Source organism: Grus americana, chromosome 23, assembly GCF_028858705.1.
Source record: "Grus americana isolate bGruAme1 chromosome 23, bGruAme1.mat, whole genome shotgun sequence".
Lineage (NCBI taxonomy): Eukaryota > Metazoa > Chordata > Aves > Gruiformes > Gruidae > Grus > Grus americana.
The window spans coordinates 5,133,484-5,151,658 of record NC_072874.1 but is presented as its reverse complement, the minus strand read 5'-3'; the positions used below and the strand labels follow the sequence as shown (position 1 = coordinate 5,151,658).

At 43.8% G+C, this 18,175-nt stretch overlaps 1 protein-coding gene across 4 annotated transcripts; it reads left to right on the top strand.

Annotated features, from left to right (window-relative positions):
* The first annotated feature begins 60 nt into the window (after window positions 1-60).
* On the top strand, window positions 61-17,410 carry TRNAU1AP (tRNA selenocysteine 1 associated protein 1). 4 transcript variants are annotated; one of them, XR_008573986.1, is made up of 10 exons: window positions 61-317; window positions 3,433-3,530; window positions 4,311-4,410; window positions 7,152-7,204; window positions 8,560-8,691; window positions 11,838-11,957; window positions 13,397-13,559; window positions 14,139-14,172; window positions 15,452-15,622; window positions 15,881-16,019. XR_008573986.1 is itself a non-coding variant. In XM_054802510.1 (10 exons), exons 3-10 carry the CDS (start codon window positions 3,445-3,447, stop codon window positions 16,015-16,017), a joined length of 825 nt encoding a protein of 274 aa, XP_054658485.1. In that variant the 5' UTR covers window positions 64-317; window positions 3,242-3,318; window positions 3,433-3,444; the 3' UTR covers window positions 16,018-17,410. The 4 variants fall into 4 exon arrangements, 3 of the variants coding, with proteins under 3 accessions (XP_054658485.1, XP_054658484.1, XP_054658486.1); XM_054802510.1 differs by lacking the exon at window positions 15,452-15,622 and adding an exon at window positions 3,242-3,318 and having other exon boundaries at window positions 64-317; window positions 15,881-17,410; XM_054802511.1 differs by lacking the exons at window positions 61-317; window positions 15,452-15,622 and adding exons at window positions 500-2,303; window positions 3,242-3,318 and having other exon boundaries at window positions 15,881-17,410.
* Window positions 17,411-18,175: the final 765 nt, after the last annotated feature.

Sequence of the window (18,175 nt, the reverse complement as noted above, 5' to 3'; positions counted from 1 at the left end):
CTCTCCTCACACCCGCCTCCATCTTGCGCCCCCCGCCCGCGCCGCTGGCGCTCCTCCTGCCGGCAGGGGGCGCTGCCGCGGCCCGGGGCGCCCGTGGCGGCGGGGGCGCCGCTCTCTCCGCCCGCCGGGCGCCGCGGAGGAGGTGGCGGGGCAGCGCGGCGGCGGAGCGGGCCGCGGGCTCGGCGTGAGGCGGCGCCGGCGGCGGCGGCAGCGGCGGGGCCGGGCCGGGCCGAGCCGGGAGGCGTAAGCCGCGGCCCCGCTGAGCCCGCCCCGGGGCCTGCGGGAGCAGCATGGCCGCCAGCCTGTGGATGGGGGACGTGAGTGTCCGGCCGGGACCCGCGCGGGGCTTTGTGAGGCGGGCAGCGGGGCGGCCTGGCCGGCGGGAGGCGGGAGGGCAGCGGCCGGGGCGGCCGGCTCCGGGGCGACCGCGGGCTGGGGCGCACTGACTGACTGACACCCTCACGCTGACTGACTGACTGACTGACACCCGCACACTGACTGACTGACTGGCACCCTCACACCGACTGACACCCTCGCACCGACTGACAGACTGATTGACACCCTCACACTGACTGACACCCTCACACTGACACCGTCATACACTAACACAGCCTCACAGACCCTTACACACTCTGACACACGCATAAACTCCCGAGCTGACACTCATGCACACTTGCTCTTGTGCATGCTGGCAGGCTCATGCAGGCTGACACACAAACACACACTCGGAGATGCTCACCCCGGCCCGGCAGGCACGTTCGTTGGCAGTTACACGCCCATAGACGCAGTTAGACACAGACACACACCCCTGCACCCCCCAGAGTGACCCTCGTTGCCTGCCCGCAGCCAGGGTCACAGGCACACTCATGGCACTCACACCAGTGTCCCGTGCTGCTTGTGCTTACACTGGTGGGCAGGCACGCTCAAGGGCACTGATGTTCTCAACTTTCGTGCTCATGCTCTATCAGACACTTACACACTCGCTTACTCACTAGCCTGTACGCTTACATGCTTCTAGTGTTTATATGCTGGTTTATATGCTCGTGTGCTTGTAGGCACTTACATGCTTATGGTCACGCACTCTAAGGCACTTACACACTCACACGCTCGCACTCGTGTTTGTGCTACTAGGCTCAAACGCTTGTGCTCTCACTTGTAGGCGCTTATGCTTATTTGCACTCACATGCTTGTATGCACCTATCCAAGAGCATCTCTCACTACCAGCCTCACACACATGCACCCCTGTGGGTACGCTCACATGCTTGTAAGGATTTGCAGTCTCTTGTATGCACTCACGCTTATAAGCCCTTACACATACCGGTATTTCCCTCATTCCTGCCTGCATGTGCACCTGGCAGCACACTTACACTCACAGATGCTTCCTCACCCTAGGATGTCTCTCACTGCCTGCTCACGCGCACACCATGGGCACACTCACACAGTGATACGTACCCCACGGTGTCCCTTGTTTGCCCTTCACACACACTGCATGCACCCTCATACTCATGCACCTCTGTCCCTCACTGCTTGCCGCTGCACACGCACACTTTCATATGCGCTCGTGTGTGCATACTCACACCCAGTGTACTCTAGTGCTTTGCCACCCACACGCACACCTGCACGTATGTGCTCATGTTGTATTGTAGTGTCTGCAGTCTGCCACTTTTACATGGTCATGTATGCAATCCCACTGCTGTATCATAGCATCCTTGCTGCCTGCCACATGCTTGTGTACGCCTGCATATACTACAGATACACATAGGCAGTTACACCAGCTTATCGCAATTTCCATGTTGCTTCTTGCACACACATCTTTCTCCAGCCCCTTTCTTACAGACTCACACCAGCATATTGCATAGTCCTGCTTGCACACACACGTGCACCCTCGTCTTCCTCAGCCTCTCTCAGGTGTGTGTACACACATCTCAGCACATTGCTGAGGATCTCACCAGCTCCTTCTCTCACACGCATGCTTACACCAAGTTTGCCATTGCGTTGCACATGTACACTGACACATCAGTGAGTTTTCTACTACCTGCCACTTGTGCAAACACACTTAGATGGTCCCTTTCCTCTTTACCCGCATAAAGGGTTATCTACCACCTCTCCACCATAAAGCCATCTTTTTTTTTCCATCACCTCTCACAGGCAGGCCACTGCTCTTTGAAACGGACACATACATATCGAAGCAAGTCACCTGTTGCCCTCATGAGCCCGGCTTTCCTGTACACACACACCCCACAGGATCACCCTCTGTGTGGCATGTTTGTACAGGGTAGTGCTGCCTCCTGCTTTCGGCACGGGTAACGGGGTCATTTCGCTTTACACTCACACCAACACAGGGCATCTGCCACCTTTTGCACATGCGAGTGCAATATGGTCACCCGCTATCAGATGCTGCACAATTCTGCACATTCTGTCACGCGCACAAGTGACAGAGCCACCTGGTACCTGACAGACACACGACACGCTCGAGGGCTGTCAGCTACCACAAGGCCATCTGTCTTGCTCACACAGGTATATATACTTGTATATACGGAGCTATACGTGTTTCCCGTACACCCCAGCCTCGTGTTAGCTGTCAGATGCAGTGTTCCCCATCAGTATGTGTATTGCCCAAAACCGTCATTTCGGTTAATTCCCTCCTTCGCTTTCTGTTACACAGAGAGGCATCCTTTGCCCTCAGTACCTTCATCATACATTTGGTCCAAATTGCAGTGCCATTTCATACTTCTCAGTCACTTACACCATACAGACGCCTGCTCTCCAACGCGTTCGCTTACACGAAACCACTGCCCTGCACTTCTCACACACCCTGACACACACAGTGCCACCCTCTCACCTACAACATAAACACGGTCAGTGCACCCATGTGCAATACAAAGTGCAGACCTGCTGCGGGACGCGGTTACAGGTCTCCCCTCCAAATGCTGCCCTGCGTATCTCCATGGTTATGCGAGGTAGACACGGCTCGTCAAACCCCTACCCCAGCTCGATGGGGGCTGTGTTACTCGACGCATGCCGCCCGTTTCTCATAGCACCCGGGGCTGTGCCGCGCCTGTGCACCGATAGCGCTGGCCCAACCTCCGTTTGCATACAGAGGAGCCTGCCATCTCCTTATCCCCTGCTCCGTGTAGTGAACGCTCAGTTTGTTGCTGTATGTTTCTGAGTGGCTTTTGTCCTTCTGTGAAAGCTCCCTGTTCTCTGAAATTCATGCTGTCTCTTGGGTTCCACTTTGCAGACTGTTGAGCCTGGTTCATGCATGCCTGCTGGTTTTGAGTGGCATCGACCCTCTTAAATGAGTCTTCTTTTTGAAGTGTAAGGGTAAAATACTTCTCAATAATGTTTTAACTGCTTAGGGTGACATTGACACATATATTCTCCTTTTTGTAGATGCCCTGATCTAACTTTTTTCTTTTTTTGCTTTTATAGCTGGAGCCATATATGGATGAAAACTTTGTTTCAAGAGCCTTTGCCACCATGGGAGAGCTCGTACTGAGTGTAAAAATCATTCGAAACAGGTTGACAGGGTAACTGTTTATGCTTGTTCTCAGTTTGTTCTACCAGTGCATTTGGATTGAACCGTTTGCCCTCTGCATGGCATCGCTGTGGTCCTGTCCATATTAGAGTGATTTTCCCATTGAGCTTTTCACCATTGCTGCCAACAATACGGCTATATTGATGATAGCAATGGAGAGGACTGGCTCTTTGACCTCCCCATCACAAACCAAGGTTTGGCCCTCATCCTGCAGTTTTTCAGCACTCGTTCAGAGCGGCATAAGTATGCCATACAGTCCCTCTGGGAATTACACCTGGGCTGAAGGCTTCAGTGACTACTCGGTGCTAATTGTTGCGCTAGTGCAGCTACATGATGCTGGCAGAGGTGGGAAGTCAGAGCAATATGAGAACCTTTTGAGTTTGTTTGGAATAAAATGAGTGACTGAATGCAGAATAAAGTAGTTTCATATCTTGTAAAGGTTGTCATTTCAGTTTTAAATTGTTTAAACTTGGGTGGGAAAATTTATATAGGCAATGAAAGTAGGAAGTAAACTAATAGTGAGCAAAACTCTTTTTTATGTGCTTGTGTTGACCTGGCCTACTGGTAAGTAGGGGCTGTCACTTTACTTGAGAGCCAAGATTACTTTACTAGCTTCTTTTTGGTAGCTAATGTTTATACTTTGAAAAAGAAATTGTTCTCAGTATTGCAACTATAGGAAATTCCCTACCAGTTTTCTAAAAATATACTGTTCCTCCTCAGATGCGTTTTAAATCTGAAATCTTTCTCTCTCCTGTCCTGTGTCTATGTTCAGAATTCCAGCAGGCTATTGCTTTGTAGAATTTGCAGATCTAGCTACTGCAGAGAAATGTTTACACAAAATCAATGGAAAACCGCTTCCTGGTGCTACACCGGTAAGTAAATGAAATCAGCCAGTTGGGAACAAAATCTGGGAAGGGATAGTGTAAAATCTGTCTTTTGAATGATTACAGATGAATTCAATATTTAGCAAACTCTGATTCTTCTTTTCTTTAGCGTTAAATTAATGAACATAAACTATTAACATTCTTGCTCAGAACATTGTTAGAAAAAATACTAATTTCCATGTGAATGTCCAGATAAAATCTAGGTATAGAATTGTTGTGGTGTGTTTATTTCTGAGCATTTCTATTATTACCGGACCAATGAGAGACCAGAGAAGAACAAGGAAATAGGTTGAGTATACCTACCGCACTCCTTTGGTCTCTCTCTGTTTGTACTTCCGAATTTGTTACAATGTGTATGTTGTTATGTATGTACAAGATGAACTTGCAGGTTCACACTGGGTTTTGAGTAACTTTGATTTGCAAGAGAAAGATGACTTTTAAGCCTTGCATTATTCTTAGCCTTTAGGAAATAAAAATTATTCAAACCTATTTACAGTCAAGAAAGAGCTAGTCCGTTGTATAATTGCAATACATAACAACTGTCTCGGATACATAAAAGCTAAGAGGTTAGGAAGAAGAGGAGGAATAGTCATAGAGGCTAATTTTAGGATGTTGACTCGAATGCGTAGTAGATTAAAATGGGACGGCTGACACAGCTGTCCGTTGTACCCACAGGAGTTGGCTGCAGAGACTGGGATGACTGGTTCATAAAGCAGCTCTAGAATCACCTCAGTTACAGTGTGATATAGTAAGGTAAATCGATGCCTATTTCAGTGTGGTTAATACCCTGCGTAGGAAGCTGAGGGGTTCAGGTGTTGTTCCTTGAGAGATTTCCTGAGAGGATGGCGTCCCCTGTTAAAAGGGGTAGATGAGAGGCCTGGAGGTATCTGTTTCGCCTGTCCTGTTTAATACTGCAAATCAGAGCCCACGATTAAGGGATGCTCATCTTCTAGAGGCCTTCTAGTCACTACAGAGAGAAAGGGAGTGGCTCCTGTAAGGAGTAATATAATAATAAAAGTTTGGTTTCAGGAATACTCATCTTTATCCACAGTTGAATTCAAAATGTGATGATGATTTCCATAGCGCATGGAGAGAATTACAGATGTCAGACAGAGATCCAGAGTAGGCAGCCTAAATCAGCGCACTCAGCTGTCCAGCTCGTCTCTTGTGTTTAGGTACTTTTTCTCTCATTTGCGGAAAACTGAATGTGGCTCACTTTTTTATTTCTTTTTAAATACTGAATCAGCCAAAGGAATAACAGAGAGCCGTGGTGCTGTGGCTGTCTCTGATTTAAAGAATTAGTGTCCCCCGTTCCCATTTGAGTGGAAGTACTCTCAGGTCTCTCATTGATTTTAAGCCCAAAATATCACGATGAAGAGCAAAATCAAAAAAAAAGATGAAAGTGCTTCAAAGTGGAATCTAAATTTTCTGTTAGCTTGTAAATGGTCCACAGAAAGAGTTGTGTACCACTGTGCACCAGTGAACGCAAGCGTGCAAGGAACATGATTATAGCCTAGAGATAAGTCTTTGCTGTATTTCCCAAGAATTATTTATGCTATCTTTGAGGGAAGAAAATACATCATACAAGGTACAGGAGCACTCTAGGCTCTCTGCTGAACTAAACAAACGTCCGATCTCTAGGTTGTGGACTCACAGTAGGCTCGCTTTCTTTTGCCACACTCCCTGTGAGTTCTTGCTATGCCGCTATGTAGTGCAGAAGGATCTCGGCTTTGGAAGCCTGTTGAGAGATAGAAAAATGGTTTAGAATCCCCTCAAGGTGACAAGGTCATCCTACTTAGGTCTTCCACTCTCTGGGTGAGTTCTGACACCAGTATTCTTGTAAAGGCACGCAACCCTTTGCTTCTTTCTGTCAGACGTGTTTCAGAAGAAAATAGCACTTACCATCGCACTCTGTGGTGAGCCTCCTTGGGTCATTGTGTGCTAAGCATCATAAAAGAATGCCCATGGGATTGAGACCCTCAGGATTTTGAGGCAGAAGACCAGCTGCTCCTTAGATCTTGGTCTAGACTTAAATGTGAGTTGGGCACAAGTTGCTGAACCCTGGTAGGATGGGGGTGGGGAGTTCCAGATGTGCCAGTGGGCACAAATCCAGGCTCCTGGGAAACTTGTTTAAAAAAAAAAAAGTCAGGTGCAAAGTTTAGGGAAGCTTCCAGTGTCCAGTGACAGGTAGCTCTTTCAGAAAAACCTTAATTTTGGATCTTACGAAATGAGCACATCATCCAGTGCAAAGTATTTAGCCATATTTCCAGAGTCAGGGATTCCATTTTCCAATGTGGCACATTCTGGTCTGCCAGTATTCTTGTAAATCAGCAATGTCCAAGAGTCTGTGCTGTCATTTCATTTTAAGACCTTAAAATTAGAAGTTATTTATTATTTGCAGTTAGTACCTCTGTTCTCCTGTCTTCCTTAAAGATACAAAAATTTGATGCTATATAAGGCTCGCCTCTCTCTCACTAGCTCTATAAACTGTTGAGATAAAGATAGGCCAAACCTCTTGGTGCAGGTTCTTTGCTGATTTTCATTATTACAACTGTACTGAAGTCAAATAAAAGTATTGACCTTGATACCTTAACTGGCTGGCCCAACAGCATTGAGCATCTGTCAGCATTAAGAAAGTTGTGTAAAATAAGCTTATTGTATTTTTTCCTAATTGTTTGGATTCACATGAGTACATTTGAAATTATGGATTCATTTTTGCCTTGTTTCAGGCAAAGCGATTTAAATTGAATTATGCAACGTATGGAAAACAGCCCGATAACAGGTAAATGCTCAATATTCAAATATCAATTTTGCCTGCTTAATGCGTCTTTATTGGTTGCCTTGCAAAGGGATTCAAAATACATAAACCCACAAGTTCATCGTTACCAGATGAGAGGTACAGCTAGAAAATTTGGGTAGGAGAGCATTCATGAGATGCATACAACTAAAATTTGTACCATTTTGTCCAGCAGTGCCAGAGAACTAAATCCCCTCATTAAAAATGTAGATTACATTAAACTGCCTTGGCACATGCTGTAGATATTTGTGATGCTGTAGCACGTTAGGACTTTATGGATCTGAGGATGCATCCCATCAGAATGCTGTATAATGCCACGAATGTGTTTAGCACCTAAAGATAAATGCAGTGGTTTCACACCACCTGGCTTAACTGGCTAAAGTACCACAACAGTCAGCAAAGAGAAGGAGAGGTGCTCTGAATTGCCCTCTGGAGGAGCCCGTCTTTTTCCATTGACGGTGAAGGTGCGTAAGGAGACAAACGAGCTAAATTAGGCTCCTGAATTTGGGTGGTGTGAGTACCTTTCATAATGCCTGCCCAGAAACGCTTACACAGTTGCAGGAATAATAACACAAGGAGGTGTTCAGGCAGGCGTGTACAAGGGTGAAAGCAACACACTCCTGCAGTTATCAGTGTAATGTTAGTCATATCTCAGCAATTATATTTTTATTTTAGATGATTATGAATCTTTTTTTTTTTAAAAACCACAACTTTTTAGATTAGAACCAAAGCATGACAGATGGGGACAAGAATGAGATTTACATTTATTAACTAATTCTTACAGTTCTGTTTGCTCTGGAAATCCAGAGGGATAACATAGCCTTTCTGATTCCTGCAGCTCGCCCCGTGAGCCTTTAGCAGAAGGAGGATAACTTAGTCCGCCTGTCAGTTTTATGCTTTACCTTTTGTGTGGCACAGCAGATTTGTCAGAAGTTACTTTTAAGATATTTAAATTTTCTAACCTCAAAGTATCTAAATTCATACATTATAATTTAAGATCAACGTATTGGAAATAGCAAATCTATAAATGAAACATTAATGTTTTCTTGCCACATTAGAAATCCAGAGATATGCTGTGAGAAAAAATTAAATTCTCTTTAAATAAAAAGCAGGATTGAGTAGATTAGTTGTGCTGCTTAAATTAACTTGAAAAAGCAATGTCAATAAAAATTTTAGTCACCTAAGCAACTTAACTGGCGACACTTTAAAGTATCCATTAAATGATCCCTTAATATCACTTTTCTCTGAATGCAAATGTTTAGGCTAAATGTTAGCTGTCACTCAGCACGCCTCTTATTTTTGTGTGATTGTACTTGTAAGTTTTCTTTTGATTTCTTTAGTCCAGAATATTCACTTTTTGTGGGAGACCTGACTCCTGATGTGGATGATGGCATGTTATATGAATTTTTTGTTAAAGTTTATCCATCATGTAGAGGTGGAAAAGTTGTTTTGGACCAGGCAGGAGTATCCAAGTAAGTAATCTTTTATTCATTCTTTTCTTTCATTTCACATGCAGCAATAGGAAAGATATAATGCAGCAAGGAAAACAGAATAATTCTATCAGCTTAGATTTTTAGTTATCTAAAAATACAGTGTTCTTGGATAGTCAGTCTACAGCATGCTTGGGTTTTGGTAGTCACCACAGTGCGTTGTCACTCCTCTGTCAGTATGATGCCCTTTTGTGTTGGCAGTAGGTTATTGCACTTCTGAAAATGCTGAAAAAACGTCAGCATTTCAGATGGAATTGGGCTTTTAAAGTCTTTAGGCCATTGAGTGTATATCCCTGTGAGAGCCTTACAGGTTTTTGTTTTAAATAGGGTAGGGCAAATAAAGCTATGATTCATTGTCAAGTACTTAGCAGCCGCCTTGTTCATCTTTACTGGAAACATCTTGCCAAAAACATGTCAAAAAGTTGGTTTTCCTAACATTATTAAAACATTTTCTAAATAGCAGAAAATGAAACAGTATTTTCCTAGAAAAGGGACCCATTGGTCAGCATCCTTGTTTTCAGAACAGAAATGAACAGACTTCAATGAAACACAATATTCTGATGTAATACCTATGAGAATGTTGTGACAAGATTTAGAATATGGCTGTAGATCTTCCCTCTTTCTCACATAAGGTTTCTCAGTCTTGGACATGTTGGTTTGAAGGAGCCTCTGGAGGTCTCTGGTCCACCTTCCCACTTTGAGCAGGACTGCTGCCAACGCTAGAGCAGGTCAGCCATGAATTGTGTAGCCTGGAAAACCTCCCAGGATGGAGGTAACACAACCTGTCTGGGCAGCCTGTTCCAGTGCTGCACTACCTCCCTAGTAATGAAGTTCTTCCTCATGTGCAACCTCAACCTCTTGCAGAGCTGCTCAGTCACTCTCTGGCTGTTTAGTACTCATCCTGTTACTGCCACTTCACCTGAGACCGACACTGCTGGGGTGGGCTCCAGGTGCCTCCTCCTCCTCAGAGGTGTAAACCCAGCAGTTCTTGTTTTGCTGCACCTGCTTCACTCTCTGCCTACAAAATACGTGTTAGGTGATGCAGGGTTTGGACATTAGTTGGGCTTTGGGAACTGTTCCTAAGTGCAGACCTCAGGAAAAGGGAGTCTGTGGTAGCTTGGGAAGTGGGGAAGGAGCAAGGACTTAAAGTCCTTTTGCTGGGAAGAGCACAGCTATCTCCCCTAGCAGTGCTGGGGTGTTGCTGCCAGGGGCTATGTTGTGACTTGTGCAGTTACTCAAAGCTGAGGCAACTTGGAAGTGTTAGTGTGATGTGAGAGAGGAACTTGGGGCTCATGAAGCCTTGGTCCTTCCAGCTGGTAGATCAGGAAGGCCTCCTCCCAGCACCTCTTGTCCAGGCAAGAGAGGAGCTTGGAGCCTGATGCGGTAGTGCTCTGCCTGCTTCTGTGCTTTCTGCTGAGGGTGCAGGCTGGGGGGCTTCTCCTGGCTGCTGGGACAGGACAGAATGTCTGCCAGGGAGGTCCTGGCCACGAAGAAAAGATTTTTGGGTGGGTTTTCTTCTGTACTGAAGTCTGGTTTAGCCATTAGTGTGAAAAAACAAAGTGTCTGGAAAAGTTGGAAGAATCACTGTCTCCCTTGCTGCACCCAACATGTGCTCCTATACACTACATCCAACTCTTTATCAGTCCGTCTCTATTTTGGAACTGCTGATATTCTCAATTTCACTTACACACTGCTGGTCCCATCCGAAAGGCTGCAGGAGTCTTTGTAGCAGCTTAGAAGCTTAGACGCTTTTGTGTGTGAACACCTAGAACTGACTTAAATTGACTTAAAACTTGACTCGCACTGGTTTAATTTGCCGTAGTCCTTTTGCAGAGGGCAAGTTAAACAAAATGTGTACCCATGTAGAGTTTTGCTCTTGCTTAATTATCCAGTTTGTATATAGATAAGCCTGAGCTTTGATTTGGTCTTGTGTATGTGAGAAGTACACACACATACTTGCATATATATATCAAAATATATATTTGGACTTGTGTATATAGCTTGCTATGCAAGATACTGCATTTTGTGGGGCACAAACTGCTCTGTAATAGCTTCCAGTGTGGACCTACTACAAGTACTAGGGATGCTGCTTTCAAAACAGTGTGTTACTTGGTGTTTAAGAGTTCCCACAGAACAGATAATATGCTGTAAATTTACACCCTTGCTTACAGCTCGTTCTTTTCCCCAGGTAGACAAGCCCTTTCCCTCCCAAACTCCTTCCTTCACCTAGATGGATTCCTTTTTCCCTCCCACACCTAAGTCTTTGATCTTTCTGCTGCGTGAGGCAGCCCATCCCATCTTGGGATCCTGGCACTGCCCTCTTGGATGTTGTTGCATTGCTTCTGACTCACTACAGCATCAGAATCCCACGCAAAGGACCTTTGGGGTTGGAGGGGAATTAATATTTTCTGGCTGGCTGACGTACAGTACTGGTAGCACTGCAATGAAGGATTGCCACAGAGTCAGGGGGTTGCTGGCTTTGTGCTATCCCTGGCCAAGTTGCACTGTCAGAGCAGGTTTTAGCAACTTGACGTTAAAAGCTCGTTTTCAGGTCCGCTGTTGAGAATGCTGATGGGGCCGTGCCATTGTTAGGAATGATGGAAAACCTATTTGAATATTTTCCTGTTGAAAAAAGGACTTGATTGGAAAGTGTATCTCAGTTGATTGTACGGAACAGGAATGTTTTCCTTCACAGTGGGGCAGTTTTCGATATAAACGGTGCCTATGTCTTGTCAATCCTGTGCTGACTTGCAACTGTTTAGATTATCTGTATCCTCCCAGTATAGATTTGAGGCTTTGCTACTGTCTGTTCATGCATTTTGACATGTCTTGTGTCAGCTCACTTCCAATTCCCCAGAACCCACTGGCACAAGAATTACTTTACATTTGTCAAGCCCTTGAAAGCACTGCTGAAGCTTCGACGTACAGTTTCAAGCATTTTGCAAAAGCAACTGGAGGGCGGAATCATTTAATCTCTAGTAAAAGCAAGGACAGCCCTAGCGAAAGGGTTTCATTTGCTGTGTTTTTCAAACTCAATTTTGACTTCATTGTAAATATTAAATAAAATTTTTAAAAGTGGCATGGCTTTTTTGTTTCTGTTTTATGTGAGTTATTCTGTATCTCTGCAGAGGTTACGGGTTCGTGAAATTCACGGATGAACTGGAACAGAAAAGAGCGTTGACAGAGTGTCAAGGAGCTGTGGGGTTGGGCTCTAAACCTGTGCGCTTGAGTGTGGCTATACCAAAAGCGTGAGTATGAGAGCAGCCAGACGTTTCAATAAGAGCAGTGTGATGTGAAATCACCTGTATTTTTAAATGTCTTTTAGGGGTTTGGGTACATTTCCTGGATATTTCCATCACAAAGTGAAGGAATACCCACAAATATAATAAAGTAGCTAGAGTATCAGAATGCACAGGAATTCCAAAAAATTATAACATTAGATCAAGACTAAGCATTTTACACTGTTTTTATTTGTATACATTATTAAATACACACACATGTACACACACTGTATTTAAATATGATTATTTTTAAAGTATATGTTCCTTTGCATTAAATTGAAATAGTCTAAATCTGCTTATTGATTTCTGGATAGCAAAGCTCAATTACCTTGCTAATTCTATTATAATGTCTACTAAATATAAGTCTTTTGGGGCAGGGATTAACTTTTTTTTCTGTGTTTGTTCAGAACCTGATACAATGAGATCCTGGTCTGACTTGGGGCTCGTAGCACTAGGGTAATACGAATAATAGTAATTGCTCCCTATTTGAATAATATTTAGATTTTTCAGTGACCTCAGAAGTCTGGGGGGATAAGGAAGAGAAAAGCAGAAAAAGGGGGTGTATCGTGGTGAGAAGATTGATGTTTCTCTCTTCCTACTTCTCACTTATTTCATCATTAGACATAGCTTTGTGTGACACATTTTCATTTCCAAACAGTATTTGTCATCTCATTATTTCAAATCTTGATAATCAGGTGAGATTCCCAGTTCCTCGGGAATGCTGCCACTTTATGGCAAGGAATGGGAATTTTAGTCAGCTCACAGGCTGTTTAAGTTTAGTTTTTTAATTACTTGTAGTTCTTTTTACTTCGTGCAATGAAGACCACCCAGTTCAGTGGGAGTGGGGACAACCAGTTGTTGGTTAGGCTTCTGTACAATAGTGGCAGAGAGGAGAGGTTTTTGTCCATTCTTACTCAAGAAAACCCCGGTTCTTTTGCAAGGCTCTAAGTCTTTATCTCTTTATGTAAAGCAAGACTCAGTACCTTGTCTCAGGAAGCTGTAGAGTACTTAACTTCATCCTAATTATCAGAAGGAAAAAAGGACCCAAGAATTTGGATCATGGTTCAGGATTATTCTAAGCTGAGGCTCATAGTCCTGAACTCTTCCCTTCCCAAAGCCAGGAAGTGATACTAAATTAACTCATAAAGAATGGAAGCAATGTTTATTAATGAAGATGAATATGAATACAGGAAAGGGCGTTAAATTTAAACCACTTTTTTCTTTCTGCAAATGTATGCAAATGATGAATACTGCTGCAGTAAATAGTGAATATATTTTAAAGACTGAAATTTGCATGTTAGACTGAGCCTTGTCTATCTACCATATTGTATCTTAAGCTATTTCACTGCTTTTTTTCATAATCGTTCTGCATTATTTGCAACTTATTCCTGCTTTGTTTTTTTAAGTAATCGTGTGAAACCAATGGAGTACAATCAGATGTACAACTATAATTATAACCAATACTACCAACAATATCACAACTACTACGCCCAGTGGGGCTACGACCAGAACACAGGCAGTTACAGCTACAGCTATCCCCAGTACGGATACACGCAGAGCACAATGCAGGTAGGACAGCGCAACGTACTCGCTCTTCAGCGATCTGTCAGCACAGAAACACGACATAGGTTGCGAAATGGCGATGGACATATTTTATATTCTGGGGTCTTAATAACTGCTTGATGAGGAAGCAAAAATGTTTAGCAGACCCTGGTGTGTACTGTTGGCTTGTAAGGGGGGTATTGCTGGGACTGGGGCACGGGGTAAAAAGGTCTGGAGGGCACAAAGGGTCTCTTAATACAGTTGTTGTGGTAGAAGGGTTCTCTTGATATGGGCAGTTGGACAGACACTGCTAAGACTGCCTTCAGGGAGCCTTTGTAAGCCTGTTTTAGAGGACAAAACAGATCAGGGTGGCCACCGACTGTGCCACAGGGATTTGAAGAACTCCTGCCTCCGTTAGAACTTTAGTGTGGGATCTGCCCCATGGAGTCTGTTGGGAGTGGAACACGGGGCTTGTGTGTGAAGAATTCTGTGTAATCAGTCAGATATAAAAGTCAGTATACAACAGCAGTAATCAACAGATGATGTTCATAAAAGAAAAGATAAATATCTGCTGTCCTAAGGTGTTTTTTGGTTTTTTCCTTGCAGACATATGAAGAAGTTGGTGAGGATGCGTTGGAAGGTACGTTTCTCAGATTCAATATTGAAGTTGTCTGTCTGTTCTGCACTGATTAGAGATAGCCTTTCTCAAATTGGCCCTTAATTTCAATGTATAATATACTTTTATCTTTGAGTAAATCGGAGGGCTGAAAAAATTGCGGGTCACTATCACCTAGTGCAATTGTGTCCCTATTTTACAGTTGCTGTTCCTAGTCTTGAACCTTGTCACGACTGAAACTAACTGACTTCACTAGCATTGAGATTTTAATCTTCTATAATACGCAAACTTTTATCCTTGTTTTAGTATTTTTACTGGTGTGCTACAAAAACAGTATAGATATTCTGTTTTTCTGTAAAAACTTGGAATTTAGAGCCCAGGATACTTCACCCTGCTTTTAGTTTAAAAAAGGAATAAGTTAGCACACTGATAAAATATTTCCTTTAGCAGTCATTGCTTGAAACGGGCCGCTAAACCATGCTGGGGTTTTAGATATACATACAAGCACTTTTCATTTAGTGTTGCAAGAAAAAAATCATTTCATCCTGGCAGTTCCAGATTTCTGTCTTGAGTTGAATATGTACTATAAAAGTCACATGCTAACAGTAGAAAGCAGCTGGGTCCTTTACAGGATCCATAGGTATCAGTAATGATGTCAATTAAAAAGCCCTCAATGCCTTTTAAAAGCATTACAGGAGAGCTTTCCTGTCTCTGAAACTAACCCAGCAGTACTATAGATAGAATATCTCCGGGGTGTCTTTTTCTCATTGATTCAATTAATGTGTTGAAATTTGTAGGAAACTGAAATAACGTATTGCCAGTGTATCATTCCTTTTTCTTAACTCTGCTCTCCTGTGATGTGTTACAACACGATGTAGCTAAAATGGAACGTGTTTACAAGCATTTTATTCCTGGTGTGTTTTGCGGTTCTTCGATTCAGTTGGCTAGTTGCTTTGCACTCTGATAGTTGCTTACTAACCTCTGTGATTGTGCTACTCTGGTAACCTGAGCTTTAGGCTGTGGGTGCTGTTAAGGTGAGCTTTATATCCTACGGGTGGTTTGGGGAATACGAGGAGTTGATTTTTGTGAAATGTTAAGTGTGCGTTGGTAGCAGCAGAATTGTACCCGCTGGGTTGCCATCCAGCTCCAACATGCTTTACAAACATTTCTTCCAACTGTAAAATAGGGGACATATTCATACGTAATTCATTGAGTGTCACTGGCACTTCTTTGGTTACTAACTGTGAAATGCTTTGAGATGTTCGAGGCTTTGGCAGACGAGCTCTGGTGACTCTTGTTGCAGCAGCGTAAGACGCTACCTACCATCCCCAGCCATCCACTCTGACCCTGTAGTGGAGGGAGCAGAACGGAACGTGTGCCTGCGCCTCCACTCCTCCACTTTGCAGTCCGGTGCCTTAGTGCCAACCCACCTTCTTTGGCAGTTTAAGTGGCTACCCTGGGCTGCGAGGTGCAGGTATGCGTTCTCTCTGTTGACTCTGCTATGGGGGCAATCACCACTGGAGAGAGGGATGGATTTGGATGTAGTTATTTCTTAGCCCATTGCAGGAAGGTTTTCTAGGGCTAATCTAGTCAGGTCCGTGATTGGGCAAGTGCTGGGAATGTTTTGTGACTCCCTCCACATTTGTTTTAATAAAACTAAGGTGTTTACGGGGTGTGGGTTTTTCCTGACGCATTTGGTGTGTGACCTATCTGTCCGTCTTTCCTCCTTTAGATCCGACGCCTCAGTTGGATGTCCACGAAGCGAATAAACAATTTATGGAACAGAGCGAAGAGCTCTATGATGCCTTGATGGACTGTCATTGGCAGCCTTTGGACACTGTCTCGTCAGAGATTCCAGCTGTGTTATAGCCTCGTTGCTGAGGCACTGCGTCTGCGTGACAAGCCCGCCAGCGCGCTCCAGACTGTTAATGCTGCACCTGGATCCTGCAGTAGTGAGGGGTGGCCGTTTGTCCACCCCAAGGTCTGTTACTTGAAGTACAGGAGGACTGTGGCCTTTCCTGTACAGAATGAGTATCGTAGGAGCATCATGGTAACTTTTATTCATGGTGAAAGCTAGAACTGCAATGGTTTTATTCCTTTTGTCTTGAAATGAACTCTTAATACTTCTTGGGAATTGTAATTTATAAACTTTCAACGAGATGGCACAGGGGAAAGACTACTCCAACGAACAATAAAAAAGTTGGTCTTTTAAGTAAAATTACCCTTTGCATTTTGGTTCCTGCCCATCTTTTTATTTTGCTGCCCATCTAATTGTCTTCAGTCATTTGATCCAACTTTCATGAATGTGTTATTTTAAAAAAAAAAAATCATTGTTGGATACCACTACAATGTCTCAAAAGCTTTCTAGTGACTGGGTAAGGTTGCTGTAACTTGAGCACAGGAAAGAACCATGCGGATGAAAGCTCATGTTCTGCTTAAGCCAAGCTGTGATCTTGAGCTACCAAGTTTATAGCTTGGTGCTCTTAAGCAGTCTACCTGAAGAGCATTTTGGAGAGTAAATACAGAGGGGAGTGTTCTAAAACTACCTGGTGGTCTCTCGCACGTTTGGCTTGCATCTCCACCTGTCTATGAGGAAATAATTCCCCATCAGTCAAGCAGTTTAAAACACTTTTACCAGCAACCTTGTCTAAATGTTATTTTGTGTATCATGCTGCTTTTTTTTTTTTTTTTTTCATTGTGGACACACCTTGATGGTCTCATTAAGATGTTAAGATTTCATAACGTCTTCCACTGCCCTGTCAGAGTGAATATGGTGAAACTGAAGATCTTGCAGCAAAAACGGGTCAGAGCAATCTAATCGATATATTGTGCAACAAATTGTTGCTAACCTGGAAAGCAGTTTTCTACTGGATGTTGTATAAGCTGGATGGACAAGCAATATATTTAAGCTAATATTATGTTGCTTTAGAGGTGACAGCAAAAATAATAGCACTTATGTACATGTAATAAGCCCTTTTCAGGCTTTTGTGCCTTAAACTCTTTGAGAAATAGGAACGGATAAACTACCTGTAATAAATGTCTATCCAAGAAATAGTTTGGGTAACTGAAATTGCTAGTGCAAAGCGTTTAGTTGCCTCCCTGCCCATGTTGATGCAGAGATTTGCCACAAAATTTAAATACTTTCATAAAGCCTACTTCTACTACACCTTTGTTTGTGTCCATAATTATGATATCTTTGTCAGTCTGTGGTCTTTTTATCAAGTGGAATGGTGAACGCGCTGTGAATATGAGGGGAATGGCGATGCATACTAGATTTAGCGTATTTCTGAACAAGTGGAACTAGAGGACTACTGGAGCCCTGCATTCTCATCTGCTGTGAATTTTTTCCTCCTGCTGTGCATCCGACTGTGCCGTGGGCTGTTACCAGTGTCCTAACCTTCGGTTACTCTGAATTTAAGGAAACAAATGTTCCCTGCGTGGGCTGGTCGTGTTTCAGAGGCAGCAGAGAGGTGGAAGAGAGCAGAGTGCTTTTTTTCTTCTCATGTAGCTGGTCAGTGGTGCTGAACACGCAGATGATGCCCCTCTTCTTGAAGAGTATCTGTTGTCTAGAGTGGCATTTCAGAGGTGATGTAAAGCAGGTTTTCTTTATGTTCTGTTGTTAAATGCTTTCTAGACTGTTCTGTTACAGTACTACAACAGTGCCACCCTGTATTCCCATTTCATTCTCCTCTTTTTGACCTGCCTTTCCCTATCCCTCCAAATTTTAGCTTTTATAATGCAGCCCTCCTAATGTGCTTCGTGAGGTGACCTGAAGCCACACTTAACTTTATCGATATAAATTTATGCTGCTATTCTGAGGCTGGCTGGCATTGCTGTCCCGTTGTAATATTTCCTAATGCATGGATAAACCATATCCATCTCAGTCTGTGTCTGAGGGACAGTGAGACGGATTATCACGGCACAGCACCCCTCACAGACAGGAACCCTGTGGCAAAACCATTTTGCTCTGTGCTTTTGGTTTTGGGGTGGAAAGAAAGTTGGTGATGATTAATCTGAGCCATCCTCA